General features: G+C 39.5%; 1 protein-coding gene across 4 annotated transcripts in view; it reads right to left on the reverse strand.

The window, feature by feature from the left end:
• ube3c (ubiquitin protein ligase E3C) overlaps positions 1-22,408 on the reverse strand; it is a 155,745-nt gene that overhangs the window by 86,710 nt on the left and 46,627 nt on the right. For all 4 annotated transcript variants that reach the window (XM_059639642.1, XM_048563871.2, XM_048563877.2 and 1 more), the window contains exons 10-12: positions 22,095-22,249; positions 17,308-17,495; positions 3,412-3,498 (exon numbers count right to left, since the gene is read on the reverse strand). In XM_059639642.1, the coding sequence (XP_059495625.1) occupies positions 3,412-3,498; positions 17,308-17,495; positions 22,095-22,249 (430 nt within the window). The remainder of the gene's footprint in view (positions 1-3,411; positions 3,499-17,307; positions 17,496-22,094; positions 22,250-22,408) is intronic.

Here is a 22,408-nt window from a genome sequence, read left to right on the forward strand (position 1 = left end):
TTTCCCTGATGCTTGTCAAATTTTCGTTTACCAATACTCCTTAAAGGTTGACATGTCACAAGTGTAAATAAAAAAGGAAATAGAAGCCTGGTATAAACCACACAACCTCTTGACCAGGCCCTGCTATTCAACATGACCATAGCAGATTTTCTGGCTCAAATATACTTTTCCTCCCACTACCCATTTTCTTTAATTCCTCCAGGCAAGAAAAATTACTCCTGGAATGTGAATACACTGTTGCAGAGCATATCTAAATCAAAGTAAAGAAATTTCACCTCTTACTCTGAAGAAATCAAGCCCTCATCATGAATTTTTGTCCCTTATTTTCTAGATTCCCCAGCCAGGAGAAAGAATTTCTCAATGTCTACCTCTCAAACCTCTTCAGAATCCTGCGGGTTTCAAAAAGATCACTTCTCATCTTTTTCTCTAAATTCCAGATTATGTCAAACCAATTTACTCAGCCTCTTATCACAATTCAAACGTCTACTTTCAGAATTCAACAAACAAACCATCACTGTGCTGCCTCCAAGGCAAGTATATCCTGTCTCAAGTATGGAAAATTAAGCATCTTTAGTTTTCCAGATAAGATCCCAGTAAAGTCAGATATAAACTAACAGGACCTTACGTTGGTACCAACAATTCCTTTGCACTTCAGGCCAACACAACATTTGCCTTCCTAGTTGCTTGCTGTACCTGTCTGCTGAGTGTTCATTGTAGAAGTACATAAAAGAAACTCTGAAGATCAACAGTTACAAATTTCATTCATTTTAAAATATACTGCTTTTCTGCTCTGGCTGCCAAAGTTAATAACCTCTCACTTCCACACATTGAAACCAATCTGCCAGCTCATTGCCCACTCACTTAACCTATCTAGGTCTCAATGCAGCCTTGTTTATGTCTTCCTCAGCTTACATTTGATTGGAATCTTCAGCTTGAAACATTATATCATATGCCTTCATCCAAATCAGAAATGGATTCCAAAGAGTTGCGGTGCCACATTGATTCTTGTAGCAATCCACTAATCAAGGCATGCCAGCTTGCATGCGTACCAACTTGAAAACACTCCTCCACCCAAGCTATTAATGCAAATTTCTTGAGCCCTCATCTTGCATATCCATTTTTGTCATCTTTCCCAAATGCCTTTTGCATTTGCAGAGATACATTTTCTGGTTGCTCTCTATGTACCATACTGGTTACACCCTCAAAAAGCTTAAAATCGTCAAACACAAATATGTGAAAGTATTTTGACTAACCAAACTATGATTTTCTAAGTGCGTTGTTTCTACCTCCTTATGAACACTAGTCATTACCTAATGCTTCCTGTTTTCTTGCTATCTTTTCTTAGACAGCATGATTACACCTGCCAAATTCCCATATACTTTTTATCCAAGTGTTTCCCAGTCTTAGGTTAGGTAAAATATTTCAGTTTATCTCCCTATAAGTAAGTGGCTTTTAAGAAGTGAGTTTAATTATTAAGTAGCAAGTATTACTAAAGAGATAGCACAATAGCAGAGCAGTTCCAGTCCCTGGAGTGGAAATTTTGCTCCAAGTGGGAGCAGATTTGCATCCCAGATAACTATTTTCATAGGAAACTGCTTACACAGAAATTAGCTGCAGCAGTTGTTGAAGTTCACTGTTTCAGAGCTTCAGCACCTGCTGGCATTGGTGTAACACATTTATGAGGTTGAGGTCTTTGTGCATCTACAGACATGGTAATGCTTGTCTAAGACAATGTGAGGAGGGGAAAATAGGTGGTCACCAGACAGTCAATAAGGCACAGTCAGGTGGGATAGAAGTCCTCCAAGTGCATCCCATCTTGAACCAATTTTCAGTTCTGAATACTGATCAAAGTGGTATTCATGTGGGGAGTACAGCAAGTGTCAGGTCCATGGCACCACAGTTAGCTTAGCTGTAAAGAGAGACATGACAAAGACGGCAAGAGCAACCACGATAGGACAGCTAGGAAACTGTCAGGCATTTCTGTAGTCAGACAGGAATCCAAGATGCTATTTACCTCCTTGGTGCCAAGGTCACGGAATGATTGCAGAGTACCAAAGAGGAGCAGTCAGCAGTCATTGCTCATATTGGTACCAAATAGCAAAAAGAATGTTAGGTAAGAAATTAGCAAGCATGAGCTCAATGATAGACATCTCCAGATAACTCTCAGTATTCTGCTTGAGTTTAGAAAGAGGGCAATAAAGATGAGCATATGGGTAGAAAAAGTACACAAGGGAAGGTTTCAGGTTTTAGAATATCACTTTTGAGGAGACAGGACTTGTACAGTCCAGATAGATTGCACCTAAACAGAGCTGGGTCCAATTATCTCATGAGATAACTTGCTAATGTTCTAATGCTTTTGGGCAGGGTTTCAATGAACTAAGCAGGGATGCAGGAATAAGATGATACTACCACAGAGGACTATTGGAGGAAACAGATAGCACAAGTGTAGGAAATAGTAAGGTGAATTCACTGTAACAGGAAAAGTAACAAAAGTTCAGAATAGGCCTCCTGTATGTTGCATGTATCCAGCCCAATCGAGTTTGAAATCCTTTATCAGATGTCTTAGCCTCTTAAGAGAATTTCTCAAAAGAAAAAAGTTGCAACTTCAATCTATCCTCATGAGTGAAGTCTCTCTGGAACCACTCATCGAAATCTCTTCTGCACTTTCCCCAGCGTGTTCCCATCCTTCCCAAACTGTACACAATACTCCAACTGATGGCTAACAAAGTGTCTTAAACAAGTTGAACATCATCTCCTTGCTCTTATGCTCTATGCCTCTATCAATAAAAGCTAGGATATTTTAGAATGCTGTAAGAATTGCTCTCTCAAGTGGCCCTCCCATCTGAGCACATTTACACTCAAGTCTCTGTTCCTCTAGTCCCTTTAGAAAGCATCCCAAATTATTGTTTCAATATTCTTCCAATCAAGACATATCAGCTCATCTGTCACCTATGTGCCCACCCCTCCAATTGCTCATTGTCCTTTTGGGGTTCCACACTATCCTCCTCACTGTTTACAATTCCTCTAGGTTAAGGGTCATCTGCAAACTAATCACTAACATTTATCAGCAAGAACAACTGTCCTGATATCAAAACCAAGGAACGCAACAAAACTTATTCTTCCTGCTTGAAAATAGTTTTTACAACGTTAACAGCATCTTTTAATTCAATGCTAACTAACTTCCAGAGTAAATTCTTGAGTTGTTTATTGAAAACTTTCTTTTATATTTCCTACTACTAATCTACCACTGTGCCTCTAGTCTAATAACTCATCCAATCTTTTAATTAAGAAATAACTACTCATCACATGTGACATAAGTGCTCGTCAGCATAACTGGTAACATTAAATAATGCTCTGTTCAAAAGATGCTCAACAGTGAAGACTGCGAGACATGCAAATCTATACTCTTACCCAGTGATCATTTTTGTTGTTACAGAGGTGATCAAATTCCAAAGATGCCGCATGAATCTTGCGTTGAAAGCCAAACTATACAGAAGTCTGGAAGCAACCATAAAAAAAGTTTTAAGAAACATGCCCAGATTAAGACAGTATGCTATTCCTAAATTTCTGAAGTTAGAACTTTTGTTCAGTGCACCATCAACATAATCATCCACTATACATGACAGCTTGCAATAGCAAATCATTGTTTTTCCAAAAAAAGCATGGAGTACAATATTCAAAAACACCTTTTGCAATATATCGAAAAGACGCAAGTTAAAAAGTTGACAAGTATTTCTTTCATGAAAATTTAAAATTTTGGACCATCACAAGGGGTATGAAAAACAGCTTTCAATAATTCAACATCTGTGAAGCTCCTCAATATATTTGAGGGCAGTAATGGCATTTTTAAAGCCACGTTTACTTCCTTAACTAGAAAATAAAATGCTTCCCAAGATGTAATTTTGCTAGTGCGTCATTTGCACATTGTTACTTGCATTGAAATGCATGACTTGGTTCAAATAAAAGTTTACTTTTTAAAACCAAACAAAAACCAAAAAACTGCAGGTGCTGGAATCTGAAAGAGAAACAAAATTGCTGGAGAAACTCAGCATGTCTGGTATTATCTGCGTGGAGAAAGCAGAATTAATGTTTCAGGTCAGTTCTAAGCAAGGTTCACTGGACCCAAAACATTAACTCTGCCTTCACGTCATAGATGCTGTCAGACCTGCTGGATTTCTCCAGCAATATCCATTTTTGTTCCAAATTTTAGCAATTCCTTATTTCCTTCATCTCCCTCTGCTTTGATCAGTAAACGACAATACATTTTCCTGCTCAATTTCTTGGAAAATTCATAGTTTACACTTGGTTCTAACATGTACATCTATCAAATAGCAAGTGCAAAGGAATATAACTGGCTTTGTAGCATTTAAAAGAATTCATTGGGTGAAGGGAAAGAAAAGTTTAAGGTTTCATGACTGATGTAGAAAAACTTGTGAAGGTTAAAGATATTTTACTATTTGGAAACTTGGGTTCTAAAAAGGGAACAGAACCACGTAGAGTTTTAAGTTTGTTTCTATATCGGGAGTCGAGGGATATGAAATGTTTTAGTTTCATTCTTGATTATCTCACTGATTAGCACTGATTAGCAATGTGTTGCCTGGAAATTTATCTACATGTACTTAAGTCAGGCCTTTATAAAAGACCGTCAGGTGAAGAGTTCAGTGCTTTCACAAACAAGTGTAGAAAAGAAAAAAAAATTGGGCTGTTGCCTAGCTACAAGGCGATCCATGACAAAGAAAAACAGAAATAAGTTTCCTTTTAGAAAGGCAGAATGCATCAGGTCATTGAGTGCACACTTTTCTTTCAAACAGAAGCATATCATTCCAAAACAAAAGGTCCGCAACATCTCAGTTTAGCAATCACCAAAACGGCACATCTTTGAACGTGAAAAGGATCATCAAAAAAAGTTTTCCATGTAACTTGGTGTTTGCATACACACAATTTATGCAGCCATACATAAAGGTAGCCATCAAGTTGAAGACAATGCTGGGTATGTTTTTTCCCCCCTTCCTTCATTTGGAGTTTTGTACATGGTGACCCTGCAGATGTTATCATTTTTGACCTCCAGGTAAAATAGAAAGTGGCTCACATGACCATTCAAGCCCAAGATCAGGGAACAGACCAGACTTACACCTTGTATACCAACACCAAGACACCTCACACCTGAGGACTCCAGGTTCTTACCCATAATGGAGAGGCAACAATGCTCCCATATGCCAAGTTCTGCCTTACCTTGGCAACACGCTCCTCCAAATTTTTACCACAAGCTTCAAACCATATTCCCAGCACTTCCAAATAATTCATCCAATGAAGAGGCCAAGGATTGGTTGGCCCTGCTCCTGAAGAACAGAATTTTGTTCTTGCCTCTGTTTACCTTGGATTCCAAAACCAATTCAAACAGTCGCTCCTGTGTCTATGGAGCAACAACAATCAGAGCAGAAGATGGTGACAGTGTATGCACAGGGCCTCCATTGTTTAGGACAGTCATCCCTGTTGAGCTTGTGTTGAGGTCACATCTGCTCCTACTGCTGCTCAACAGTTGGACCTTGCTGTATTATCTGACTTTCATCCAAAGGTTTGCCTTGAGAAAACACTTTTGACCATTTAATGCCCTCTCAGGTCTATGGGAAAAGGAGGTCACCGATTCTAAACAACACATTAAAGCCAAAAAAAAATGCAGTGAGAAATGCCACTCTCTAAAACCTTTCAACCTGGGTTTACCGAGGGGCTGGAAACTTGTACATCACTTCAGGCTATATGCTTGTTCTTGAACATATCTGGTATATGTCACGTATTGGAAATGAACTGAGGCACCCAAGAGTGCAACAAGCTCAATGGAAAGAAACTGTATTTTGCTTTTTCCAGAATGTCTAAACTTGGAGTGATTTTGAATCCAGTTTTAGCTATTTCATGCCTAAAGTATATATTGGCAAACAAAAAAAGGCTTTAAGACTTTGGCTTCACATTAAATGCATGAAGTCTCAAATCTGTCTCAAGCAATATAGGGGAAACACAATTATTGTCGACAATACGTCCGCAATAATTTCAGAAAAATATTCCAGCAAACATCAGAATAAACTTGTTGGAACTAAGCAGTGAGCATAAGAACACAAGAACCAGGCACAGGCATAGGCCATCTGGCACTCTGAGCCTGCGCTTCCATTCAATAAGACCATGGCTAATCTTTTCATGGCCTCAGTTCCACTTACCCACCCTCTCACCATAACCCCAATTCCTTTACTGTTCCAAAAAATTATCTGTCTTAGCTTTAAAAACACGAAATGAGGAAGACTCAACTACTTCACCGGGCAGGGAAGTCAGAACCCTCTGGGTGAAGAAGTTCATTCTCAATTCAGTCCTAAATCTGGTCCCCCTAATTTTGAGGCTATGCCCTCTGGTTCTAGTTTCACCGGCCAGTGAAAACAACCTCCCTGCTTCTATTTTATCTATTCCCTTCATAATTTTACGTCTTTCTATATGATGCCCCTTTAATCTTCTAAATTCCAATGAATACAATCCCAGTCTATTCAGCCTCTCCTCATAAGCCAATCCCCTCACCTCTGGAATCAACCTAGTCAATCTCCTCTGCTGATCTGGGCTTCATCCCCACTTTCCCTCCTGCTGTCCATGATTTTGATCATGATCCTGATGATGATCCTGGGAGTTGAAAATATGCACCAGAGTCAGAAATGCATTCAATGACAGCACATCCACAATTTTCTCATGTAGAGAACTCCAGAAGATCCAGAGCACTGAGTGAAGAAATTTCATTACGACTTATCCAGAAACTGTGCCCTCTTGCTCTAAATTTTCCAGCTGGGAGAAACCAAGTATCAATCCTGGCAAGCCACTTCATGATCCTGAATGTTTGAAAGAGATCACCTCCCATTCTTTGGAGGTCCAAGTATAATCGACTTATATATACTGAATCTGTCATTTTGGCCTACTTACTTAATCCATCACGATCACTTTTCAGCTTCTGTGTCCTCCTCAATGCTTGCATTTCCAGAGTTTGGATTGTTAGCCAACTGTCATACATGACTCTAAGTCATTAATAGAGATTGTAAATAGGCAAGGTCCATCCCTAAATCCTTGCATTATTCACTCATCACAGCATGCTAACAATGAACTGTTTTCTCTATTCTTTGCATCCTATTAACTAATCCTCTGTCCATGCAAATATCTCATGAAACATTCCATGAGTCCATATTTTGTTTGTTCATCTCGTGAGGCAGTTTTCAAATCTCTTTTCGAAATGCAAGTCCACTCCGTTTCCAGGTTCCCCATTAACCACCCTATCAGTTACATTCTCAATCAAGTTAACATGTACACCAAATAGAATTGCCCTTCCTTAATGTTCTGTGTTTTTCTTAAAAAGGATTGTTATGACTTACCTAAAATAGATTTGAGGAAATGTATCAGGTAAAATGGCCTATAGTTCATATTTTTCTTTCTTCCTCCTTTCTTAAAAACCATCATTATATTGCAGTATTGCTCACAAAAGACAATTTAGGATTAAGTAGGGCTCTCAGTGTCGCACACTTGCACTTTCTGGAAGTGACATTCATATACAGAGCTCTAATCCTTACTGACAAAATGAACATGTACACACACTGCACTTGTTTAAACTCACTAAAAATAGGTGACACTATCTCTGGCTCATTGCTCAAGACAACGCCTCAACAAAATCAGTCAACCTACCTCATTTCAAATTTAAACAAAACTTGGTTATTAACTACCAGTCATAAGCTAACTGGTAAATTTTCTATGGCAGCACTTCCACCAGAGTCCACTTTCCAACCAGTTAGCATCTTTCTTTTGCAGGATATAAGTGTCCTTTCCTTTCACATTGGTATTCTTCTGAGTTATTGTAATAAGTGTAAGTCAATTGCCTTTTATTCAGAAACCTATTTGTGCCACTCAGCTTGTACCAAAACACTAATGTTACTTCTGCCAACTTCCAATCTTCTGGGATCATTCCAGAATTGAGTTATGTAAATTATTGCCAGAGCTCTCACAATTGCAGCTGCTCTCTTTTGAACCTCAAGATGCGAGCACACGACTTGTAAAAGACTTCAGTTATGTAAGCTTGCCTAGCATTTTTCTCTGCAGACATTACTTGCCTTAATTTGCTTGTATTCACCTCTATTTCTGGTCCCTAGTATGTCTTCTACTGTCCCAACTGCCAAAATATTTGTTCAACATCTGCCAATTTCCCACAACAACTTATTTGTAACTGTTTTATGTCTGCCTTCCTCCTAATACACTAATGCAAGGTCTTACAATGTGTTTTTAAATTCCTGGTTAGTTTACACATTTTTCTCCTCTTATCAAGTTATTGGGAATCCTTTGCTGATTTCTAAAATGCTCCAAGTACCCCGTCTTATTAACCTTTGCAACATTAGAAGCCTTTTCTTTCTAACTATTGTGTTCTTTGGCTTCAAAAGGAGACTAGAGATGGTTATTTCTCACTATGTTTTGGTTTTTCAATGAAATGTATTTTGGTCGAACTATTTTGAATTATTTCTTAAAATGTTTCTCACTGCTTATTTAACTTCATACTTTTTAGGTGGTTTAGCCAAACCGACTGAGCCTACCTCATACCTCGGTAACTGACTAAGATCTGTTTTGTGATTCAAGTATGTTGTTATCAAATGTGACTGTGACATCACTGTGATTTGGGGAGGTGTACTTAGCCTTTTTTTTAAAAGAAGGAGAGAAGTTGAGACAGAGGTGGTGAGCGGTCAGTTCGAAGCGAATAAAGTAAACACCGAGGCCTGGGGCTCTCTTTTAAATTTGGAAAATAGAAGGAACAAGAAGAAGTGGGGTCAAGCTCACGGAGAAACAGGATTTTAGCTTAGCTCTGAGTAGCTGTTGGGATTTGGAGGCTGGTACACATCTCCCCATGCAACAAAAAAAACTTTAGTTTGATATTCTTTGCACCTGGATGGGGAATTACATGGGAGACAATCTATTTTACTAAATTTGCCTTTGCCAAGGGCATGTTTATGGGATGTTACTATATTGGAACAGTTGTTGTTTAGTATTAAATAATTTATCATGAAGTTTTCCAGTAGAGTTAAGTCACTCCAATTCTTCATTGTGCTGTTTGTATTTTAACTGTAGTTTAAGAAAAAAAAGTGAGTTTTGCTTCACAACTGGTAGTTTGACCAATCGGATGGCATCTGAAACACAACGCCTTACATTTGTGACATGACATTAAACAATATTATGATCACTATTTCCTAGTGGATTCTTTCCCCCAATGATATTATTAACTTTACCACTTTGCACAATATTAGATCTAAATAGTTTTATTCACACTTGGTTCCACAACATATTGTTTCAGGCAACTGTCATAAACGCTTTCTACAACTTAGCTTTCAGCTTGCATTTACCAATTTCATTTTCCACACACTCTACCAGGTTTTAAAATTCCCCGCAAATGTAATGTCCCAGTTAGAACCTCCAATAATTTCTTGTTACTGCGCTGAACAGCAGAACTACTGTAAGGTGTCCTATAAACAATTCCCTTCAACCTTTTCTGTCCCTTGCTATTTCCAATTTCTACCCATACTGGTTCTACCTCCTGATTTTCAGGGCCAAGATGCCTATTCACTAAAGTCCTTACATATCATTACTTATCACTGTCCGTCCTCATTTTCCATTCTTATCTTCTCTTCTCAAAATGTTATGTACACTGGAATATTTATTTCCAAATTTGTTTACTTGTCTGTGGGGAGGCAGTGGCAGTCATAACCTCACTGGACTTGAAATTCAAAACTCCATGTTCTCATCCTGTGGGAATTTGCTTGAATCCCATCACAGCAGATGGTGAAATCTGAATTCCACAAAAGTCTGCAATTAAACAAAACTAAACAAAAAGGATTATGATGTAACCACTGTTGATTGTCATAAAAACCCACCTGGTTCAGTAATGCCCTTTTGCGAAGGACATTTGCTGGGCTCTCTTGATCAGCTTACGTGCTATTCCAGATCCATAGCAAAACAGCCAATGCTTAACTGCCTTCTGAAATGGCCTAGCAAGGCACACAATTCCAGGGCATTTAGCAATGGGCAATAAATGCTGGTTTAGCCAGCGGCATCAATATTCCATGGAAGAATGAAAATGTCCTTTTTATGGTGATTATATCGGAAACATTTATACCGATTTGTGCCACTAGTTAGTGTTTCGTATTGTAGATGCTCCAAACATTCAGGTCAAGTGACAAATTACTTTTCTACTGCTATCTGAGACCCTACTCTCTGATGCACTATCACCAAACAAATTTATCTCTTCCTGCCCCACTCAGCTTATTGTGACTTATATTGACGTACTTTTGGTTAATTTGGTTTTGTTGCCCCTTTGTTTATGTAGCTGGGTCAATTCAGTTTTTTGGTCAATGGTGATCCTCAGGATGTTAAGGACAGTGGATTCAGCCATGGTAATAGCATTCAGTTTCAAGGTGTTGGTTAGCTTCACTTGCTGGACATGGCTATTGTCAGGCAGAGATATAACATGCTATTTCAGTTTGGGTTTGTTTGCTGTTCATGACTTGTTGCAAATAGGTGTGGACTGCTGTTACCTGAAAAGTTGCTCATGGAACTGCAGACAGCGTAATCAGTCTCGTGCATGACCTTTCTGATGGACAAAATGTTAAGATACAACTGAAGATGGCTAGTCAAAGGACACTACTGTGTAGAACTCATGTAGAGACATTCTAGGGCTGGGGTGATTGGCCGCAATCAACACAAAGCCACGATCTTTTGAAAGTGGGTTTGGAGATCTCAAGCAAGAGAAAGGAATCTGAGACCAATGCCATAATAGCAGAAACAGCAGTTACTGCTGGTGGAGCAGACAACTAGAATTGAGGTGCGTGGATATTAGGGAAGTGGATCTGGCGGAAGTCAGAGTTAGGATGCGTGTGAGGTCTTGACACAAATTTAAAATGCTGATCCAGAAAAAAACTTGGTAGTTCCAGAAAACTGCTAAATTCAAAATTTTCGTGAACCCAAACATTGAAGATTTGCAGTTGTTATTCTGTTTATTATCCTTCCATAAAGTAATTTGTATTAAAACTTGAAATATTTTCACTCCACCCTGAAGTCCAGAGAGGCACATGCAGCAACAAATACAGATTTTCTTTTTGCAGTGAGAAAGTTTGGAACATGGATATGAAGTATGGAAACAGACCTTTCAGTCCAAATCATCCACGCTGACCCAAGTTTCCCAGGCTAAATTAGTTCCACTAGCTTGTGTTTGGCCCATATCCCTAAGAACCTTTCCTATTCATGTATCTGTCCAAATGTCTTTTTTAAAAGTTGCAACTGTACCTACAACTGCCACTTCCTCTGGCACTTCATTCCACAAATACAGCATCCTCTGTGAAAAATGTTGCCCTCTGATCCCTTTTAAATCTTTCTCCGCTCACCTTCAAAATATGTTCTCTAGTTTTGAATAGCCGCAGCCTTGGGTGGGGGGGGGAACATTCTAAAGAGCAAATGTTTGCAATAAAAGAGATATAAATACTTCTGCCAAGCCTGTGTTGTCCTCAATGATGTTATTGCAAAACAGCAATGTAAATAATGTACTGAAAGCTTATTAGCTGCTGCCTTAGTTTAGAAGTGTTTATAGCTTACTTCCTCTGGCAGCTATCAGTGCAACTGTCAATGCTTGATTAAGATAATTAGCTTTTTGTGGACTAATTACACAAGGACAGGATGTGAGGCTTCAAGAACATTGCTGCTGCTGAATTGGGATGTATGCATTTATTGCTGCAAATAATCTGCCTCCCTGGGTAATAAACACTGATTTTAAATGCATCATCACACTACTAGTGTTTACTAGTGAACACTTTGTAAAGGTGTTTACTGAAGTGGAGAAAGCAGGACGATGGCTGTAATTGTATGAGCACAGCTGCCATTTCCTGTGGAATGCCTAGCTCTGAATCAGCACAGTGGAATGGCCCGAAATCATTCATTATAAACTTATTTATAGTCTTCAATTAATTGGCCACGAGTAACTACATTTTTCACCCATGTCCTTTTCCTGCTTTTTATATATCAAAATGTTATTTTACAGAAGTATTTTGATTTTGTTCATTAGATCTTTCAGCTTTATTAGTATTGATTTTGGTTATTTAAGGATGTAGATATTTGTATCAAAACAATTTCGGTTTCTAATCTCTGATCTCCTTATATGGTTTGGTGTCCTACTTTATTTCAATTACTTTTAAAAGCACCTGAGGATGTTTAATTATACTGAAGGTCCTAGTTGTGAATTTCAAGAGACCCTTGATGAGCATCCTGTGCCTCTATCGTTAAGTGTTTCTTGTCCTTTAAGGCACATGTCCCCATGATTGGCAATCACTAAGTCAATATGAAATGAATCAATAGACAGGGATTGATGTCAAGAGTGCAGTCCAAAACCCCTCTGGTCTAAAAATAGCAAGTATTGGAAATAAACAGCCTGTGAGTTACTAAACAGAGAAGAATCAAGTTAATATTTCAGTTCTTCAGAGCTTGAAGCCACGTAAGTATGGTAATTAACAAGCAACAAAATGGAAGAATTTGTGAGAACGCAAGTAAACTCAGAAACGGTGCTTCTTATTCTGAAACAGTGGTACTTGTGTATAATGGAAGAGAGGGCAGTTGTAATGATCAAACAATAGAGTCAAATCATGATGGAAGGATTTGAATTTTTAAAAAGCTGTAAACTTTTAATTTCTAACTTCACCTGGCACTGACAAAAGGTGAGCCATTTAACACTGCTTTGTCCTCAATAGGTGTTGCCTGACATGCTGAATATTACCATCATTTTCTGTCTTTATTTCTTAAAAGATGAGCTGTTTTGGCTGCCATGAGTTGCAAGTAGTCAAAATCATTGTCTTCTCACTCGAGTATGAACGGAATTCAACCTACATCCTATTGCTTCACGATGCTCGCTTTTGGTATTTGGGTGTACTGTACATTTTGAATTTAGTTTAATTTATTTAAGTTGCAGTTGATCTCAGAAGTTAAGTCATGGGTTGAATTGGAGCAAGATGTGAAATGGGGAAGAATGCTTGCACGTGTAGACGTTTGTACATTTGCTTGATAATTTCGAACTGATTTTGAATATTTTGCATTGTCGTGACTTGGCTGTTTATGCCACAGTAATTGAGTGTGAGGTGGTTTTGACAAGTTCTGTAATAAGTGATCAAGCCTAAAGTTGAAGTTTTGTCACAAGAGCCACTTGCTCGTGCTATCATAACTAGCTGTGCAAACAGCAATTTAAAACTTTACTCTTCAATGTTACATGGTAGTGTTCTAACTGTTGCTTTCTAGAGCCTCAGTGCTAAAAATGTATTATGTACAAAATCATTTTTATTGTACATTCAGTACAAAGGGAGGAAATGGAATTTGGATCCAGTACCAAATTTGGTGTTGAACTGAAAAAGGATTTAAATGTCTTTACTAGTAGAATTTCCCGATCAGCAAATGACATTTTTTTTTCATTTGCATCTACATAGGTTTAGAAAAGTACATCAATATAAGTAACAATAAGCTGAGTGGGGCAGGAAGAGATAAATTTGTTTGGTGATAGTGCATCAGAGAGTAGGGTCTCAGATAGCAGTAGAAAAATAATTTGTCACTTGACCTGAATGTTTGGAGCATCTACAATACGAAACACTAACTAGTGGCACAAATAGGTATAAATGTTTCCAATATAATCACCATAAAAAGGACATTTTCATTCTTTCATGGAATATTGATGCCGCTGGCTAAACCAGCATTTATTGCCCATTGCTAAATGCCCTGGAATTGTGGGGCTTGCTAGGCCATTTCAGAAGGCAGTTAAGCATCGGCTGTTTTGCTATGGATCTGGAATAGCACGTAAGCCGATCAAGAGAGCCCAGCAAATGTCCTTCGCAAAAGGGCATTACTGAACCAGGTGGGTTTTTATGACAATCAACAGTGGTTACATCATAATCCTTTTTGTTTAGTTTTGTTTAATTGCAGACTTTTGTGGAATTCAGATTTCACCATCTGCCGTGATGGGATTCAAGCACAAATTCCCAGAGGCTCGAAATGCTTAGTAATTAACTGATCTGACTCCCAATAACAAAGGAATATCACTGAGATAAAATGTTTTCCATCGTGTGGTTGTAAACAGCTACAACAACTCTCATGAAACTTAATACCATCTAGGTCAAAGTAACCCACTTAACTGGCATCTTTAAATTTTCAACTCCACCACTTGCACAGCAGCACAATGAAACTGCCAAAGCAAGCAGGGGGCCAAGAGTGGGCAAGAACAGGCACAGGGTGCGTGTGTGGGAGGGGGGGAATTTAACCCGAATACTACGTTCTACTTTTTTTTGAATTCCTAAATAAACATTTTACAACGCTTAAATAATGGAGTGATTTTTTTCCCCCCACTATTGACTTGAAATCAAATTATGTTCTGAAATCTGATTTGGATATGAATGCTACCAGTTGAATTAAGGCAATCTTGTTGAAATAGCTAAACAATCAGATACACCGCATATACACAAAACAGATTTGGTGCAGTGGCTTCTGCTTTGTGAGAATGCTAACTGAAGATCTAACTGCTGCACTTTAGTCATGTTAGAAGTTATGTAACCAAAACTGCACAGAATGTAAGCTATATTAAAAAAAAAACCAGCATGTGCTTCTAGGAATTCTTGATTTGTCTCCAAAGGAAACAATTTTTTTTTAAAGCCATTACTCCCATGTCAGTATCAGCAAGATTCTGCCAATGCATTTTCAAAAAATACTCCATTTGACATCTTGAGCACCCAACCCTTAACCAGAGTTTGTTCTGTAGATCCTACAACTTACAGGAAATGAGTAGTTGAATTTAAGAGTGTTGACTCTGCAATAGCAAAATAGCAGATTTAGTCACTAATTAGAAATATTCAATAGTGATACTTATTACATTAATTATGCAAGACATTCACTTCGAAGCTTGAAAACTGTGGTATTGTATTTCTGGTCAATGTATCAAAATTACTCAGAGCCAAAAGATCTGTACAATGAAAACTTGCTCCCTAGTTTATCAAGATCCTTACATCAACTACATTCCATTTGCTCTGTCACAGAAGTTGCACTGTTTATTTAATACCCCAAGGGAAAGTTATGCCTAAGAAATCCCTCCTCCCACATTCCAATGAAACACTTTGCCCTGGCGAACTGGACTATCGGCTCGCTAGTCAGCCCTGGCCCTTTTCCATCAAGATAACCTTAATCCCTGCTCCAAACATGAAATTATAGGAATCAATGGCCCCAAGTTTCATTTTTGACCTCTGGTGGTGCAACCAATGAAGGGACCTGAGCATTTCAATGAGTCTGAATAGGCAGCTTGTAATTTTGGGAAGGAGATGAAAATGTGGCAAGCCGAAGAGTTAGAGCATGCGACAGTTCATCAAAATAAGAGATAAAGGGAATTAAAGCTATGAACTTTGAGTAAAGAACAAGAGAAGAATAATTGATCCTGGATAACAAAGTGTGAAGTTGGATGAACACAGCAGGCCAAGCAGCATCTCGGGAGCACAAAAGCTGACGTTTCGGGCCTAGACCCTAGATCTGATGAAGGGTCTAGGCCCGAAACATCAGCTTTTGTGCTCCCGAGATCCTGCTTGGCCTGCTGTGTTCATCCAGCTTCACACTTTGTTACCGTGGATTCTCCAGCATCTGCAGTTCCCATTATCTCTGAATAATTGATCCTGAATTGGATAAAAATGCCTTTTAACATTTGAAATTTTATGACAACTCCAGGAATAGAATTTCCAGCGCTCTACCCTAATAAGGCATAACATCATAATCAATTATTTGGAAATCCAAGTTCCAAGTTGGGCAGAGCCAAGTATGGCTCAATGTTTGATTTGATTTAATCATAGCAGATCAGGAGAATGGTCAGTGAGAGGGAGACTCGACCTGAATAAGACAGCAACCAAGTGACTATATCTGGGAATTTGATTCACAATAGCTATTTGATGCAGAGACAGCATGGCACCAAGACTGGGAAATGTGGAATCTGTATCTCTGCAACAGTTCACACCTGAACCACGCTATGACAGGAAATTCTCAAGTCTCAGGTCATCAAATCTGTAGAATTCTTAATGACAGAGGCTTGTCAAGGATATTAGTATATTCAAGGTTGAAATAGACAGATTTTTATTCTGTAAGCAAATCAAGGGTTATGGGGATAAGGCAGGAAATTGGAGATTCAAGTATTTGCAAGGTTTCTGTGGAGGGTAAGCAGGTTGGTCTATTTCCAATACTTGCAATAACACAATTTTAACTAGTTATTGAGTGGTGTAAAGCAGTCTCTCTCCTGTAGGTGGTAATGTTTGATATTCTTGCATAAAAGTACATTGGCAACCCTTTGTGAATATGTTCAGTTACCAACCACCATTGTAACCAAATAGCAAAAATAAAACAATGTCTATCAAGTCAGGTTTCACACTGGCATCTGACTTGCCTAGTGTTATCATCAACAAGGATTCAAACAGTAGTAAACTAAACATTATAACCCACACATTCTTCCACAGTTTTAAGTACAACACGGAGACTTCAGTTTTTGGAAAGGATCCTGAAAGTCAAAATGTAATTCAATATTATACAAACTGAAGGTATTTCTCACATTTGACTGACTAATATGACACACAAGACAAAAACTCTTACATTAAATTGACTTGTCATCAAAATATTCATACCAATGGAGATGGGTGTAAGTGCTCCCCTATCTCTACCATAGATATTGAAAGCACAGAAAACCTTCAGGCCATGTAGGAGAAAATCACCTGGTTATGAAGATGGTAATAGTAACGGAAGCAGTGTTCACATTGGCAGCCTGATGGACAAGGAGTCAACCATAAATCCTCCCTGGTCAGCCACGCTTGATGCAGAATGGCATCCCTCTTGCTTCTGGTTATCCATCAGTTCCAGAAAACAAAAAATCAAGCTATGCAGAACACATGCAATCATGTTCAATGGCTATTGCCAGTTTTATGAAGCACCTTAATTAGTCTGCCAATCTCAAGGCCCTGATGGACTAACTTGACCTACAAGGAATATTAAAGAGACTAGGTCTGATCTATTATTGTTAGACAATTCTACCAGTTACAAATGCAAAGAAAATTTTAGATATTTTGATTGCGGCCTAAAATAGATAAAGGACTGTTTTAAGATCAGAATATTGAATCCTATTGAGAGATTAATGTGCATTAGAGTTGGTCCCAACTTTAATTGTTCTGGTATAATTCACAAATAAATCTAATCTCCCAAGATAACCTGCTTTACCTGATTTTTGGAACCATCATTCTGTGCTGTACCATCAGAGTATGACAGATAGACGCCATCATTGTGAAAACATCTTCACTCACAGATTCCTTCCATACCAGATTGAGCAGGGCATTCGTCTGCTGTTTAGTGTCCAACTTTTTGAGACACTCTGCAGTAATTAAACTTATTGAAATTCTACCATCATCCTTGAAACAGAACCAAACAAGATATTTCAGCATATATTTAAATGAAAGGAACAAATTATTTTAATTCTACATTAAAACACTATACCATAAACACTAGAACAGGCTTACTTACATTCTTCAAAAAAATTGCTAAATTTGTTCAAAACTCATAACATACTACATTTATTTTCAACATGCCAGTGTTGCATATTTTGCTCATGATAAAGCAGTTAGTAAAGTGCAGAACAATGAGGAACAGTGAACTGAGCTCCCAAAGCTTGCATTTTCAAATAAACCTGTTGGACTATAACCTGGTATCATGTGATTTTTGATCTAGCCCCCACCCCAGTCCAACACCAGCATCTCCTCAGCATGGGAAAAAAACGTTGAAGTTGAAATTGTTGCCAAAGTAACTGAAGTGGGAAAAGTGTAGGCAGGTAAATACCAGGCACTGGAATAAATCTCAGGGTAATGATTATTAAACATAAAATCAACTGTACACAAGACAGGGGAGGGGGGTCTGATAGTAACATATAAAATCCTGATGGGACTGGACAGGCTAGATGCAGGAAGAACACAGAACATAGAACAGTATATCACAGTACATGCCCTTCAGCCCACAGCATTGTGCCAACCTATTATCCTACTGAGATCAGTCTAACCTGCATACCCTACATTTTACTATCCTCCATGTGCCTATCCTTAAGAGATGCTTAAAAGTCTCTAAAAGTACCTGACCCCACTAGCACTGCCGACAGAGCATTCCACACACCACCCACTCTGTGTGAAGAACCTACCTCTGACATCTCCCCTATCGCTTCCTTTAATCACCTTAAAATTATGCCCTCTCGTAATAGTCATTTCCGCCCTGGCAAAAAGGCTCCGACTGTCCACTCTACCTATGCGTCTCATCATCTTGTACACCTCTATCAAGTCACCTCTCATCCTTCTTTGCTCCAATGAAAAAAGTCCTAGCTCCCTCACCTTTCCAGCCTGGTAAATCTACTCTGCACCCTCTCTAAAGCTTCCACATCTTCCCTATAATGAAGTAACCAGAACTGAACAATATTATGTGGAGGCTTTGGAGAGGGTGCAAAGGAGGTTTACCAAGATGCTGCCTGGACTGGAGGGCTTGTCTGTCGAGGCGAGGATGACGGAGCTCGGACTTTTCTCTCTGGGGAGGAGGAGGAGGAAGAGAGGTGACCTGATTGAGGTGTACAAGGTAATGAGGGGCATGGATACAGTCGATAGCCAGAGGCTTTTCCCCAGGGCAGGATTGACTGCCACGAGGGGTCACAGTTTTAAGGTGTTAGGAGGAAGGTATAGAGGAGAAGTCAGAGGGAGGATCTTCACCCAGAGAGTTGTGAGCACATGGAATACTTTGCCAGTGGTAGTCGTGGAAGCAGAGTCATTAGTGACATTTAAGCGACTGCTGAACATGCACACGGACAACAGTGAATTGAGGGGAATTTAGGTTAGATTATTTTAATTTTGCTTTAGGATTATTCCACGGCACAACATCATGGGCCAAGGGGCCTGTACCGTGCTGTACTTTTCTATGTTCTATGTTCTATTCCAAGTGTGCGAACTATAGTTTTAATGAGCTGCAGCATAACCTCGCAGCTCTTAAACTCAATTCCCCTGCCAACGAAAGCCAACACACCATATGCCTTCTTTAAACCCTATCAACTTGGGTGGCAACTTTGAGGAATCTAAGGACATGGACCCCAAGATCCCTCTGTTCCTCCAAACTGCTAAGAATCCTGCGATTAACCCTGTATTCTGCATTCAAATTCAACATTCCAAAATGAATCACTTCACACTTTTCTGGGTTGAATTCCATCTGCCACTTCTTTGCCCAGCTCTGCATCCTGTTAGCATCCCATGGCAACCTACAACAGCTGTCCACAACTCCACCAATCTCCATGTGATTGGCAAACTTACTAACCCTCCCTTCCACTTCCTCATCCAAGTCATTTATAAAGATCACAAAGAGCAGAGGTCCCAGAACAGATCCCTGCAGAACACCGTTGGTCACCGAGCTCCAGGCTGAATACTTTCCATCTACTACCACCCTCTGTCTTCTATTGGACAGCCAGTATCATATCCAGACAGCCAAATTTCCGAATCCCACGCCTCCTTAACTTTCTGAATGAGCCGACCATGTGGAACCTAATCAAATGCCTTGCTAAAATTCATATACACCACATCCACTGCTCTACCTCCATTGATGTGTTATGTCACATCCTCAAAGAATTCGATAAGGCTTGAGGCATGACCTGCCCCTCACAAAGCCAAGCTATTTCTAATGTTCTAATGGGAAGAATATTCCTGATGTTCAGCAAGTCCAGATCAAGGAGTTAGAGGTTTAAGGAGTAAATGTAGAAGTGACATCAGGAAGAACTTCTTCACTCAATTGTGAATCTGCAGAATCCTGTCCCACAGGAAGTTGTTGGGGTCAGTTGATTAATTATATTCAAGCAGGAGGTGGACTTGGCCCTAGCAGCTGAAGGGATCAAGAGCAATCAGCCATCATCATATTGAATGGCTGTGCAGGCTCAAAAGAGCCAAATGGCCGACTCCTGCACCTATTTTCTATGGTTCTACATTTCCCCAGATGAACCATTTGGTTTAGAACATAGAACATAGAACAGTACAGCACAGAACAGGCCCTTCAGCCCACAATGTTGTGCCGACCATTGATCCTCATCTATGCACCCTCAAATTTCTGTAACCATATACATGTCCAGCAGTCTCTTAAATGACCCCAATGACCTTGCTTCCACAACTGCTGCTGGCAACGCATTCCATGCTCTCACAACTCTCTGCGTAAAGAACCTGCCTCTGACATCCCCTCTATACTTTCTACCAACCAGCTTAAAACTATGACCCCTCGTGCTAGCCATTTCTGCCCTGGGAAATAGTCTCTGGCTATCAACTCTATCTATGCCTCTCATTATCTTGTATACCTCAATTAGGTCCCCTCTCCTCCTCCTTTTCTCCAATGAAAAGAGACCGAGCTCATTCAACCTCTCTTCATAAGATAAGCCCTCCAGTCCAGGCAGCATCCTGGTAAACCTCCTCTGAACCCTCTCCAAAGCATCCACATCTTTCCTATAATAGGGCGCCCAGAACTGGACGCAGTATTCCAAGTGCGGTCTAACCAAAGTTTTATAGAGCTGCAACAAGATCTCACGACTCTCAAACTCAATCCCCCTGTTAATGAAAGCCAAAACACCATATGCTTTCTTAACAACCCTGTCCACTTGGGTGGCCATTTTAAGGGATCTATGTATCTGCACACCAAGATCCCTCTGTTCCTCCACGCTGCCAAGAATCCTATTCTTAATCCTGTACTCAGCTTTCAAATTCGACCTTCCAAAATGCATCACCTCGCATTTATCCAGGTTGAACTCCATCTGCCACCTCTCAGCCCATCTCTGCATCCTGTCAATGTCCCGCTGCAGCCTACAACAGCCCTCTACACTGTCAACGACACCTCCGACCTTTGTGTCGTCTGCAAACTTGCTGACCCATCCTTCAATTCCCTCGTCCAAGTCATTAATAAAAATTACAAACAGTAGAGGCCCAAGGACAGAGCCCTGTGGAACTCCACTCACCACTGACTTCCAGGCAGAATATTTTCCTTCTACTACCACTCGCTGTCTTCTGTTGGCCAGCCAATTCTGTATCCAAGCAGCTAAGTTCCCCTGTATCCCATTCCTCCTGACCTTCTGAATGAGCCTACCATGGGGAACCTTATCAAATGCCTTACTGAAGTCCATATACACCACATCCACAGCTCAACCCTCATCAACTTTTCTAGTCACATCCTCAAAAAACTCGATAAGGTTTGTAAGGCATGACCTACCCCTCACAAAGCCGTGTTGACTGTATTTGATCAAGCCACGCTCTTCCAGATGGTCATAAATCTTATCCCTCAGAATCCTTTCTAACACCTTGCAGACGACAGACGTGAGACTTACCGGTCTATAATTGCCGGGGATTTCCCTATTTCCTTTCTTGAAGAGAGGAATTACATTTGCCTCTCTCCAGTCCTCAGGTACGACTCCAGTGGAGAGCGAGGATGCAAAGATCTTCGCAAGTGGCGAAGCAATTGCATTTCTCGCTTCCCAAAGCAGCCGAGGACAAATCTGATCCGGGCCTGGCGACTTGTCAATCTTAATGTTTTATCATGCTTTATCATTTTCTCCCAGTAGCTCTCAGCATGCTTAGATTTGAAGAAACAAGCTTAAACATAATTTACTATTTCAAACCAAATTAAATTGCACACTTAAGCAGTTTAATTCCATTTTACAGATATCTCTCCTATTCACCTAGACAGAGTATATCATCAAACAGTAGTAAAAAACCAATGTAATCCCTTGTGTCTGCTGAATTAGCAAACCTCAAGCGTGGTTTCAATTCAGATGTTGCAGAAGACTTGGCCGCAACTAGCTTAATAGGTACAATGCCCGACTATTATACAATAATCTATTATAAAGCAAGTCCATACAGATATTAGATAAGCACAGGATCAGGCTCATATACAATTTATGTAATAATTGACTAGCACAGCAATATCCATCATGTATCACAACAATTCTGGATTTTCCTTACATTACTCAATATCATTTTACGATCTTCTTCCTCTTCATTTTCAGAGTCACTACCAATTTCTCTGCTGTTTGACCCAGTCAGTGAAACAGGTAACTGTGGTAAAAGAATCTGCACCATCCTTAAGTACACAAGCATTCCATCCTCAGACAGAACCCCTAAATTTAGAATGAAAAAACATAGTAAAGGTTACTGCCACATGTAATGGAAATTTCCAATGGAAAAAACGTCTTTTGATCAAGAGCAATTTGGCTGTTAGACCCAACCAAATTTCTGAAAATTGGTTGTAACATGCTTTAGTGATCAAATACATCAAC

This window comes from Stegostoma tigrinum, chromosome 2, assembly GCF_030684315.1.
Source record: "Stegostoma tigrinum isolate sSteTig4 chromosome 2, sSteTig4.hap1, whole genome shotgun sequence".
NCBI lineage: Eukaryota > Metazoa > Chordata > Chondrichthyes > Orectolobiformes > Stegostomatidae > Stegostoma > Stegostoma tigrinum.